Source organism: Amblyraja radiata, chromosome 39, assembly GCF_010909765.2.
Source record: "Amblyraja radiata isolate CabotCenter1 chromosome 39, sAmbRad1.1.pri, whole genome shotgun sequence".
In the NCBI taxonomy this organism is placed as follows: domain Eukaryota; kingdom Metazoa; phylum Chordata; class Chondrichthyes; order Rajiformes; family Rajidae; genus Amblyraja; species Amblyraja radiata.
In genome coordinates this window covers 16,709,522-16,722,222 of record NC_045994.1, presented here as the reverse complement: position 1 = coordinate 16,722,222, position 12,701 = coordinate 16,709,522, and the positions used below count along the sequence as shown (strand labels likewise).

The window sequence follows — 12,701 nt, the reverse complement described above, 5'->3', positions numbered from 1 at the left end:
TTAGAAAATAGGTTAAGCAATGCCTCCAAGTGCATACTGGAAATTCTGTCATTAAATTATTAAATATTTTAAACTCTTTTAAAAAAATGACCAAAAACACTGAATGGCACTAAAATTAATTTCATTCTTTAAGTTAACAAAAAAAAGTAACATTCTCACGCTTGTCTTTTGGTGACTCCTCATTTGAAGCAACACCAGGTATAACTAGCGTAGGTATGTAGAGTAGACAGCAGCTGCTGCACCACCTGGCCTCCTTGTTTAGTGCGGGTGTCAAAGGTTCTGGGGAGAAGGCAGGAGAATGGGGTTGAGAGGGAAAGATAGATCAGCCTTGATTGAATGGTGGAGTAGACTCGATGGGCCGAATGACCTAATTCTGCTCCTATGAACTTCCACTGACTTCTCCTGCTTTCTTGCTCCTGGGAGAATGGGAAGCCAACTGCTTCCATTTGAGGGGTGTGAGGGGGGAGATGGTCGGCAATAGACCCCGCAACCGTTCCCACCGATGGGTGATGCAAAAGGCTCGCTCATCATAGGGGCTGAGTATGTGCAGCCCCCCTGGTGAGATAGACACAACCACAGAAGATGTGTAAGAAAGAACTGAAGATGCTGGATAAAATCAAAGGTAGACACAAAATGCTGGAGTAACTCAGCGGGTGAGGCAGCATCTCCAGATGCTGCCTCACCCGCTGAGTTACTCCAGCATTTTGTGTCTACAACCACAGAGGAGGTGGCGTACTGGTATGCCAGTTGGATGGAATCATCTTGGGAGTCTACAGTGTTTCTCTGGACCCCACGATGTCTAATAGCATTAGGTTAAACATGAACTATGGTTGTGTGATCGACCCAGTCCGTGTCCTATTTAACTGTTCCTTCCTGCTCCATAGGGCAAGGTGGAGACCGAGGCTGGGAAGGAAGACATGAAGTTTGAGACCGGACCCTTCTCCTATTTTGGCACCATGGCTCTCGGCAGCACACTCGCAGGTAAGAATGATCCCTTTGCAAGCGAACAAGTTTATTATTATAGCACAATTCAGCAACAAGGCAATTCAAAGTGCTTTACACAAAGCATTAAAAAGCAATTAAAAACAGTCATTAAAAAGAATAGAAAAATAAAAACAAGCTAAAATAGAATAAGACATTAGTGACATGTCTAGATTAAGAGTGGCTTAATGACTGCAGTTTTCAGGGCCTTTGGGAAGACACCTGAGAGAAGAGATGTGTTTACAATTTGTAGTAGATCTGAGGCCAAATAATTTGAAACATTTTTTTAAAATCCTGTTGGCAGAATACCGAGGCAGCAGGAGGAGGATTTCAGATGTTGTATCATGTCCTCCAGGTTTTTATGGTTGATTGCACAAAATTGTGTCATGGTATTTAAATTGGCTTTACGTGGACACACGGACGACAAACACTGTACCTGATAAGGAGGCACTGACTGCTTGCCTCATTTTCTGAATTTTGTCAGTGAAGGAGGAGGCAAATTCACTGCAGGCCCTGGTGGAAAGAAGTACAGTGGCTACTGGCACAGGAGGGTTTGTTAGCCTGTCGATAGTAGCAAACAAGGCACATGCATTATTATTGCAAGATGCTAACATTTCACAGAAAGTTTCAAGAGATTCAAAATATTTGAAGAAACGAACAGATGATTAACGCTCACTCCACGAGAACACTCTAGGTTTTAGATAATTTGTCTCTGGTCTTGGTTCTCCAACCTTCCATTCTCCCGCTCAACAAATCCCTGTATTGATATAAATCTGAGTATTGCGTTTACCAGTGTCGCCTCAGCGCAGAGGGAGAAGAGGAGGGAAGAGACTGGAGACCTAAGACTTTTGCCTCCATCACAGTGAGGAGATGTTGGGTGGACTCACTGTGGTGGATGTTAATATGTGTTTATTGTTGTTTTTTTTATTGTATTGTATTGTATGTATGACTGCTTCAATTTCGTTCAGACTTCGGTCTGAATGACAATAAAGGCTATCTAATCTAATCTAATCTAATCAGTTGACCACAACATTTCAGAAAGAAAATTCTAAAATTCTTGACATGGCCTCAGTTAGGGATGATTTTGTGTCTTGCTTGCTCCAAGTCTCCACCTGCACCATTAGTGGTGCCTCAGTCTTGCGCTACTTCCTCCAAAGACATGGGTAGTGTTGTATCCGAGATGATGGTGAATCCGAGACATTATCCCAAGCCTCACCAGATTTCCTGACTGGATGTAAAAGATCTCATGTGGGATCCTGGCCAATAAAGATCCCTCGATCAATGTTATGAAAACAGATTATTCAGGCATCTGTGTAAATTGGGACCTGTGTTCCGTACAACCTTGGCTCCACTTTAGAAGTTCTCTGCACTGTGCAACACAATTCAGAACATAGATAGGTGAAAGTTGTTTTGGAAATGCCCCCCCCCCCCCCCCCCCCCCCCCCCCCCCCCCCTCCTTTTCTGAGCATCGGTGCAATCCTGAAGATGCTGCAAATAATGGGGAACATTTGAGAGAAGGACCAGGTCAGGCAGGATCTGCAGAGATAAATTTTTCAGCTTGACAACCTTTCATCAGGATGAGGGAACATTAAGAGCAAGTGTATTTTAAATTGGTGAGAAGAGGAAAGGAGGGGAAGAACAAAGAGAAGAAGGGTTTTGGCCCGAGACATTGCCTATTTCCTTCGCTCCATAGATGCTGCTGCACCCGCTGAGTTTCTCCAGCATTTTTCTGTACCTAAGAAGAAAGAGAAGGTATGTAGTAGGATGAAGACTAAAAGTTTAGTGTAGAGATATGGCAGGGAAACAGGAACTCCCGTTCACACTATTTCTAAGTGATCTCACTTTCTCATCCACTCCCTCGACACTGGGGACAATTTACTGATTAACCTACAAACTCACACGTCGTTGGGATGTGGGAGGAAACCTACGCGATCACAGAGAGAACGTACAAAAGCTACACAGCCCCCGAGGTCAGGATAGAACCTGGGTCTCTGTCTGTGCGGCAGTGGCTCTACCAGCTGCGTCACTGTGTCTGCCCTAGACAAACAATGACGGAAGGGACATGAGACAGTGCAGGTGGCAGTGCTGGCTGAGGGTGAGCTGATGTATCTGGCGGAGGTGAACACTTGCTGCTCTTGTTCTGTGCTGTTTAATCTTGTTCTCTCTCTGTTGCTTCATCTTTATCTCCCAGCTTCTATCTCCAGGCTCCGCACTTGCAGCCTCAAAGCAGTTTCTCTAACTCCTTGGTTCCAAGGTAAATCATGCATGGGTCTGCACGGTTTTTACATTCCAAGCCCTTATTACGATCTATTTGTGAGGTTGAAGTGAGCAAGGGTTTTGGTGTGAAGACGTTTGTGGCTCTGGGACTTCCTCTAACAAGCATGTGACTCTGTCCCTGCCCTGGAACTGAATGCCGAGACCGGGGATTGATTGAAAGATGCAGCATGGAATCAGACTCTTCAACCCACTGAGTCCGTCCATTGATCACACGTTCACACTAGTTCTGTTATCCCACTTTCACATCCACCCCTGCACGTCAGGAGTAATTTATAAAGCCAAGTAAACCTGCACGTCTTTTGGATGTGGGTGGAAACCGGTGGACCCAGAGGTCACAGGATCGAACCCGGGTGTCTGGCGCTGTGAGTCAGTGCAGGGGAGGGTGTGTGTTGGGAGGCAGACGTGAGCTGAAGTATCCTCAACCGAGACAGCGCTGCCGTTACTCCTGCGGACCCTCGAGCGCGGTGTCCGAAGAGGCAATTCCGAGGCTCAGTGGCTGATTTCACTGAGACCGTGTCCCATTGTGGTGAGGCCTGCGGGGGTCACTGGTGCATTTATAGTACATAGAGCAGTGCAGCGCAAAACAGGTCCTATCTGTGCTGAACATGCTGTCAAATTAAACGCCACTGTCCATTCAGCTTCCACTATCAGGCCTGGCAGCACATTTCAGGTTCCCACCACTCTCTTAAAGAAAACCTGCCCTGTACAACTTCTTTAAACTTTCCCTCTCTCATCTTAAAGTTATTCCTAACATTTGAGACTTTACATTATGAAAGTCAACCCTATCTATACCTCGCATAATTTTATAAACTTCTAGCTGGTCTCTTCTCAACCTCTGATGCTTCAGAAACAAACAATCCAGGTTTTTCTATCATCTCCTTGTAGATAATACCCTCTAATCCAGGCAGCAAAATGTTGAAGCTCTTCTGCACGCTTTCCAAAGCCTCCACATTCTTCCTATAATGGGGTGACCAGAACTGAGCACAGTATCCAAACCAACTGTTTATGTTTTATTAAGTTGCAATTCGATCTCTCTCCCATTCAGATAACCTCTCGAGCTCTCGCAACAGTGAGATGAACCGTTCTCTGTCTCTACATCAAGCCGACCGCTCTGAGTCCGCAGCATCCATTGTACCAAGCATCGCGGCTATTTCCACACATCACTACATTCCTGATTTCTCTGTCAGGGCAGTGATGGATGTACAGTTTGTGAAGGTGAGAAAGCACTAGGTGTATTTGGCCCACTGAGGGGACCTTTTTTTTCTAAATCGAAACACTGTAACACTGTCTTCTCCTTTCCCTCATTCCTCATGATTGTTTTAATGCCACGGTATATGTTCCATTTAATAAACTGTGACTAATTCTGCTTTTATCAAGGCAGAGAGTTCCAGTCACAGTCGTTCTCTGGTGAGAAAAATCATATTGAGGCTGTTACCATATATCTTTAAAAATAATTGGAGGCCAGCATTTCATCAACTGATGCAAGAACTGCAGATGTAGAAACAAGGAACTGCAGATGTTGATTATAAAGAAAGTCACAAAGTGCTGGAGTAACACGTCCCATCCCAAAACGTCATCTATGTTCTCCAGAGATACTGCCTGACCTGCTGAGTTACTCCAGCACTTTGTGTCTTTCAAGAACTGCAGATGCTGGAAATCAGAGATAAAAATCAAAAATGCTGGCACGAGCAACTTGAAGCCATAACTATTTCTCCACAGATGCTGCTTGACCTGCTCTGGAACCCTAGCACTTTGTCTTTGTTTTACCTACTGATTTGCAGCTCACCATTCCTTGTGTGTTTCTATTTTGTCCAGAAAACAATCTCTATTCTTGCTTTTGCATAATTTCAATCCGTATTCCTTCAGTTTCCACAGTCGGATTAACTAGTGTAGATGGGACATGTTGGCCAGTGTGGGAAAGTTGGGCTGAAAGGCCTGTATGACTATGACTCTATAACTCAAATAACATATCTATGTATGGAAATAATTGAATTAATTGTTTGGAAATTTGTGACTAAATAGTTTCCTTCCAATTAAATCTTGAGCAGGACCAATATTATTTACAACGTTCTGCGTTAACAATTAGATGTCTGGTCTTTTCCCGGTTATGACAGAGAACTGTTTGTAATCCAAACAGCCCACATCAGAAATGCAGCCTCCCACCAATATATTTAAATAAAAATATAGGCCAACTGAGGGCAACGTGTGGTTAAACCAGAAAAGTCACAGAGTGCTGGAACGGGTCAGGCAGCATCTCAGGAGAACATGGATTCTGATCAGTTTGACTGTCTTGATTAAATGTTATCTTTGTATGCCCCTAGCTAACAATGATCTATTCTACATGATCCTTGAACTTCGTCCCCTTTGATCTCTTGTTTTCACACTTTACCCTTCCATATCTCTGTGTCACCCTCTCCCTTGACCCTCAGTCTGAAGAAGGGTCTCAACCCCGAAACGCCACCCGTTCCTTCTCTCCAGAGATGCTGCCTGTCCCACTGAGTTACTCCAGCATTCTGTGTCTGTCTTCGGTGTAAAGCAGCATCTGCAGTTCCCTCCTACACACGGATGGGTAATATTTCGGGGTGGGACTCTTGCCTCTCACCCCCAACAACTTCTCCTTTGATTCCTCTTGGGGAAAGATTCTGACCCGAAGCTTCACCTATCTGTTCTCCAAAGATGCTGCCTGACCAGTTGAGTTACTCCAGCACTTTGTGTCCTCTTTTGTAAACCAGCATCTGCAGTTCCTTGTTTCTGTGGTTAAAGAAGTGTGTCTAAATTCAACCATTTGCATTTCTCTGCAAGGTGCAATGATATTGCCACGAATATTGCCGAGTTCCCACACGGCAGGAGATGCCTGCAGCCACACAGCAGCTACCAAATCCATCCTGGTGCACTCTCGTGGGACTGTCATAAAATCAGTCTATGGCAAATAGGTTGGACTGCAGTACCGTTCAACGCCACCAAATGGTGCTGTTATCTGCACCATGTTGACTTCAGAGTTCAGTGCCCTTGAAGAAACAAAGAACTGCAGTTACTGGTTTTACTAGAAAAGACATAGAGTGCTGGAGTAACTGAGCGAGTCGGGCAGCATTGCTGGAGAACATAGATAGGTGATGCTTAGGGTCAGAACCTTCTCCAGGTGTCTTGAATAAGGGCCATTCCCAGAGTACGAACACCCAACTTATGGATGCCCCTACATGCGAATTACCCCCGGCAACTTTAATAGCACATAACAATGTTATTTTGCTTATTTATGAACAACTAATGATGAACAGATTCTGGTATATCAGAACCAAACAGTCAGTCAATGAGAAAAAATGTACAAATCCAGAATCAACAAATTTACCCCCTGGGTAGGCGATAGATTTACCCCAGGTTGGGAACCCTTGGTTTAGAGGGATATGGGACATATGCAGGCAAAGATGTGGCATCTTGGTTGGTATGGACGAGTCAGGCCGAAGGGCTTGTTTCCATGCTCTGTGACTTCATGACTCTATCATTGGCTGTTGCCCCATCTCATAGATTCAGACTGTGGACAGATCACATTTTATTGGCAGTAAAGCCATTTAGAGTATTTGGTGGATTAAATTACACTGTATAAAAGTTGTTGTTACTTCCCTATTAATATTCCATTCTTTTCATCTCTCCTCCACCCTCTTCCTATTATTTTAACAGATCACATGGCAACAATATCAAAATGGACTACTGGCTTCAAAACTGGACAGCACTCCACAGTCGCCGGAGAATCTGCACGTTAGCACCGACGTGAGTGCAACGGACAAAGCCCCGAGTATAGCGGATGAGACCACAAACCTGCTGAATGAGCAGAACTCTTCGAACCGTAAATCTATTCACACTTCAGTAGACAACAATATATGACCTCCCTCCAAGGTCTGGTACTTCACATTGGGCATTAAACACAGGTCGCGGTGCAACTTCAGGACTGTTTGAGGGCAAAGAAAAGAACCATGTGGAACCAGATGGGAGCATCTGTACCTTGTGCTGTCCTCTGGAGAGTGTGGAATGAGAGGAGTGCTTCTTTGTGTTTAACTAACCAGCTACGGTGGGTGGGTGGGTGGGTGGTGGGGACGTTCAGCTTTGGAGACCATGCAGAAGAAAGTTGAGGTAAAGTTTAATCTCCATTGCCAAAGAAGTGATCCTCCGATGGCCTTTTCTTCCTTTCTGCTGATGAGATGGATGTCGAGGCCTTGCGCTCGCCGTTGTCTGCCGTGAACTCCGTCCACTTGTCCAGGGTCCTTGCTCGCTCGCTGGCGGGCCGGCACGTTAAGTGATGCCTGGGGTTAAAGTTCAGAAGCCTTCCATCTAATGGATTCCCAGCTCATTGTCAACTGTTCTTACCTCTGTTCGGTCATGATGGCAACTGTGGGATGTCTGTGCTTCCGTGCTCCCTTCCTCCCAACTATCACCTCCTCCCATGCCCCCTCCCCCCCCCCCCCCCTCAACACTCCCTCCTGCCTGATACTTGGCTGATTCCTCCCCTTCCCCGAGGCTTTCTTCTTTCTCTGATTCACCTTCCTCACTATTGCACACCTTCTTCCCCACCCCCCCCCCCCCCCGGCACAACTCCCCTCCCCCTCCCATCCCTGATGTTTGTCACCTTTCCTGATTTTCCCCATCCTGACACTCACTTCTTTACTCCTTCCTTGACGCTCACCTCCTTGCCTGTTCCCTCCCTCGCCTCCTCGTCCGTTCCATTCCTCTCCCTCATTTTCATGTAACCCTGGGACAGTGCCTTACACGGTCCAGTTTTGCCAACATCGCTCCTTAGTTTGATCAGAGTTTCTGATCAGCTTCTGTCCAGGGTTTCTGACAGCTTCTGTCCAGATAACAAGGTCCTTCATCCGCACGTGTCCGTACAGCAAAGTATTAACAGAGCTGACCGAGGGCTTCTCTCACTTGCCCACCAGAGCCTAGGTAGCTGATTGCAAAAATCCCATTGTTCCAGATCTGCAACTGATCTACACCCCTATCCCATACTTCTCCCATGTGAAATTCAAAATTCAACCTCGCTGACAATTGAACCAGTTATTCCCTGGTTAATTTTATTCCATTAATAGGCATTAGGGCAGTATCAGGAAGGTGGTGCAGCGGTAGAGTTGCTGCCTCACTGTGCCAGAGACCCTGGTTCGATCCTGACTACGGGTGCTGTCTTTATGGAGTTTGCACGTTCACCCTGTGACCAGGTGGGTTTTGTCCGGGTGCTCCGGGATCCTCCTACATTCCAAAGACGTACAAGTTTGTAAGTTAATTGGCTTCTGTAAATTCTCCCCAGTGTGTAGGATAGAATTAGTATGAATGGGTGATCGCTGGTCGGCACAGACCCGGTGGGCTGAAGGCCTGTTTCCACGCTGTATCTCAAAGTTAAACTAAGGTCCCTTGGCTAGCTGGGATGAGGGTGAAAATAGAGGTGAAATGTTATAATTTTTTTTAAATGGTTGACGGTAAAATGGAGTAACCTCTATGTGACTCTGGACCAATTCATCTCTTGGATCTGGTGTTTTTTCTCCTGTGGATTTTGAAGTATTGATCGGATCCGTGCACTCTCAGCAGCTATCAAATTGAAGCCATACGTGTTTGATTCTTTAAAATGGCTTGTTTCAGGAAGGCACAGACAAGCCTGTGTTTTCTTGTATTCCCCATGTGTCCAGGTGAATGACCACCTTGAGGACATCTCTGAGCATGTGACTCAAACCCAACACCAAAGCTGCTTCCTGCAGACTAAGAATCCATCACTACAGATCGGAAAATTAATTCAACACTTTTCTGAGAAAGTCCCAAGACTGCGTGGAATGTGCACCCTACGTAAAGGCATCTTTGAAGAAACTGCCCTCATTTGGAGCTGACCATTCAGAAGAAGCAAATGTTTCCAGTAATATTCTGATGGGAGGCGAAGTGTGTATATTTAGTAACATTTCCTGGCTGTCTGAAAAATATAAAATCGTTTGGGGCATTTTTGTTATTACTGTAAGCTTGGTACATTTATGGTTTATTTCCAGAGTACAGTTCTCGTATAAATTAAATTGCATGAGGCAGCAGATGCTGAAATCTTGTGCAAACCACAAAGTGCTGGAGCAACTCAGTGGATCAGGCAGAATGTATGGAGGGAATGGACAGGTGTCGTTTTGGGTCAGAATTAAATTGCTGCTGGTTGGAGGCAACACTTCCATCTTGTAAGACAATTTAACTTGCGTGCCCCACTCCCCCTCTCCCCCCACGTTCTCTCTCTCTCTCTCTCAGCTGTAGTTCAGTACGCAGTGCCATCCACACTGCCGATTGCAGGATGGCTTTTTATTTTCAGGCATAGTTGAGATATAAATGAACACAAATACACCGGTCAGTTTTGCAAGTCATGACTTCTCTGCCTAATGTAATGTCTCTCAGCATATTCTCAGGAGTGACTTGCAGTGTAATCATTGCTGTTGATTTATTTACATTATGCTTTTCAGGTTTCCTCTTGTCTTCCAGTTTGCACTCCAGGCTGAATTTTTGATGAAACATTTGTATTCTTGGGGATGAAGTTTTAACTGTTTAGTATTTGGTTGCAGAATATTGACAAAGACACAACTCATTTGAGCAATTGTGTGGGCCAGTCTGTGAGCCATTCCTTTTACTAGTTAAATTGAGAATGGGTAAGGTACCCCCCTTAACAGAACAAACTTGTTATTATACGAGATGATTTAAAGGGGAGGGGGTGTTATTCTGGTCTTATGTCTTTTCTTGCATGGTGTTTCCTTGTGCTTCCATGTTGGCTACCATGAACCTGGTGGCTCTGTTTGGGGAAACTCATAAGTAGGATTCCTTCTCCCAGTTTAACTGTCGGTCTTAGCAACCAAAGTGTTTGCCAGCAACATTAGAAGGGGACATGGTTGGGTATGGCTGTAATGTCCACTGAGGTCATAGCCTAGCGTACAAGTCAAAACCTGCAAGGTGAAAGGGAGCTTTTTTTTTTACAAATAAAATATTGGTGGCTTATAAATAGAATGGCTCCCTCAAACATATGCCATGGTGTTGAGTTTTCTTATTTATTTCCATTGAATCCCATAAAATCTTACCCCTACCTTAGTTTAATGTCCCGTTGAGGTTACAAAGCTTTAAAACGTGTTCTTCCTCGTCAGCTGGCCGTGGTGGGGCAAAGGATGAAAATGTTGCAGAATGAAGTGTGCACTAAGAAAGGGCAATCATTTTTCAAAGAATAGTTTTTAGAATTTATTTTATATCTATATATAAATAAAGCTATATACTAAAGTAAATGTTTTGGACACTTGCAATAAACAAACTTTGATGACTATATTGGCCAATGAAGGGTGGAGAGAGCAAAGGAGGAACATAGAACAGCACAGGAACAGGCCCTTTGGCCCACATTTCTATGCCGAAAAGGGGAGGCGAGCAGTTTTCTTCTACTTGGCTACTTCGAGAATCGAGAAAAGGTCCATGTGTGTGCGTGTGTGTGTGTGTGTGCAAAGCACTATCAATCTTGAATGTAATCCAGGTACTGGTGCACTCCCAATCCAACCTCCTGACTTCTTGCCGGGTACCATTCCTCTGGTTCCACGTATTCAGGAAACAATTGAATTAAGAAACCTAGTTGAGCCCCAATGGGTGGGGCTAGGTGTAATATTTATTTTGTAATGAGGTTTTAATTTGTACATTTTTGAGATTTTTCTCGTTTGCATTGATGTATTCTGTCTTTTTAAGTGTTTTTTTTTTTTTTACAGAAAATGCTGAACCATTATGTACAATTCCATTGCATTGTTTTGAACGATTGCCTGTTTTTGGGTTGTGCACTTTCTGCCATTTTTAATAGATGTTATGCATATTCCTCTGTCTGGTATATTGCACACTTTGCCAATGGAAACTCAATTTGTTTCTGAGATTAGCAAGTTTTTTTTGTCTACTTCCAAACAGATGTGTCAAAGTTTTTGATCTGAAACATGATAGAGTTTTTGTAAGCAGGGTGTGTTAATCTAGTTTTCTTATTCTCGTGGTATGTACATGCTATGAGAATTTGTGGGTAATGCAATCTGCTTAATTAGGTAAAAATCTGTTTTGGGGGTGTATTATATATTTCTCAATTAAAAAGAATTTAAATCTTTGGAAGTTTTTTTAATGTTTTCTCTGAAAAGGCTTTTGCAATCTGAAAGACTGTTATGTAGAATATTCTGGTCTCCACTTCTACTGAACCATGCACCCCCTTTTTGGAAACTGCATCTATTGAGCTCCTTCTGACTGGCTTTTCTATTGCATGTAATGTTTCGGCTATTGAGTTCACTGACTGGCATATCCATGCACACCTTGATGAAAACCATTCAAGATGTTTTTATTTCATCATTTGTTGATAGTGGAGGGTCTCCACCTCACATCCTTGTTCAGGTTGCCACCAGACATATAAACAAACAAAGACCCATTGAGCTTGTACTCATAGTTTTATCAATGGGAATTCACCCAACTTGTCCATGACAATCAAGTTGGCATTCTGGGCTAGTCCCATTTGGCCCCTATCCATTGTACACATTATTATTTGCTTGCATTTGACTCAGCCATTATTACCTTGCACCCGTTTTCACACCATGGGACAGGCAGAGGGAAATACCAGAGAAAAGCCACATGGTCACTCAGTGTGGTAAATCCCTCTTGCCTTCCCTCGGTTAATTGAAGCCATTCCAGAGATATAGATACATAGAAAATAGGTGCAGGAGTAGGCCATTCGGCCCTTCGAGCCTGCTCCGCCATTCAATATGATCATGGCTGATCATCCAACTCAGTATCCCGTACCTGCCTTCTCTCCATACCCCCTGATCCCTTTAGCCACAAGGGCCACATCTGGTGACAGATGACATGGATCAAATCTCATCTGTTATTTGACATCTGTGGAATATACAAAAATACCATTGTGCACATGTTGGTTTCTAGAACATTAATGTTAAAATGCCCAGAGAGCAGAATATGTTTGGTACCGAAGCTAGATACAAAATGCTGGAGCAACTCAACGGGTCTGGCAGCATCTCTGGAGAGGAATGGGTGACGGGTCGAGTCTGGACAAGGGTCTCGACCAGAAATCACCCGTTCCTTCTCTCCAGAGAGGCCGCCTGTTACTCCAGCACTTTGTGTCTATCTTTGGTGTAAACCAGCGTCTGCAGTTCATTCTTAGTACACAGAATATGTTTAGTATGCAGCTTCAATGGATACCCTGGGGCACATGGGGAAAGTGGGGTTAAATCGCCTAAATAAACGTGGCTGGGACAGTTAGAACTGTCGTGCATTAATGCAGCATGTTTTCCATCCACGGAACCCTTCCAGAAACAGATGGTGTGATGTCCCCTTTCACACAGAGTGGTGAATCTCTGGAATTCTCTGCCACAGAAGGTAGTTGAGGCCAGTTCATTGGCTATATTTAAGAGGGAGTTAGATGTGGCCCTTGTGGC

General features: G+C 44.3%; 1 protein-coding gene across 1 annotated transcript in view; it reads left to right on the top strand.

Annotated features, from left to right (window-relative positions):
- Window positions 1-7,908, top strand: part of LOC116967213 (metal transporter CNNM2-like) — a 29,029-nt gene extending 21,121 nt beyond the window's left edge. The window contains exons 5-7 of the mRNA XM_033013648.1: window positions 885-981; window positions 4,304-4,473; window positions 6,934-7,908. Of these exons, the coding sequence (XP_032869539.1) occupies window positions 885-981; window positions 4,304-4,473; window positions 6,934-7,137 (471 nt within the window). The 3' untranslated portion in view covers window positions 7,138-7,908. The remainder of the gene's footprint in view (window positions 1-884; window positions 982-4,303; window positions 4,474-6,933) is intronic.
- Window positions 7,909-12,701: the final 4,793 nt, after the last annotated feature.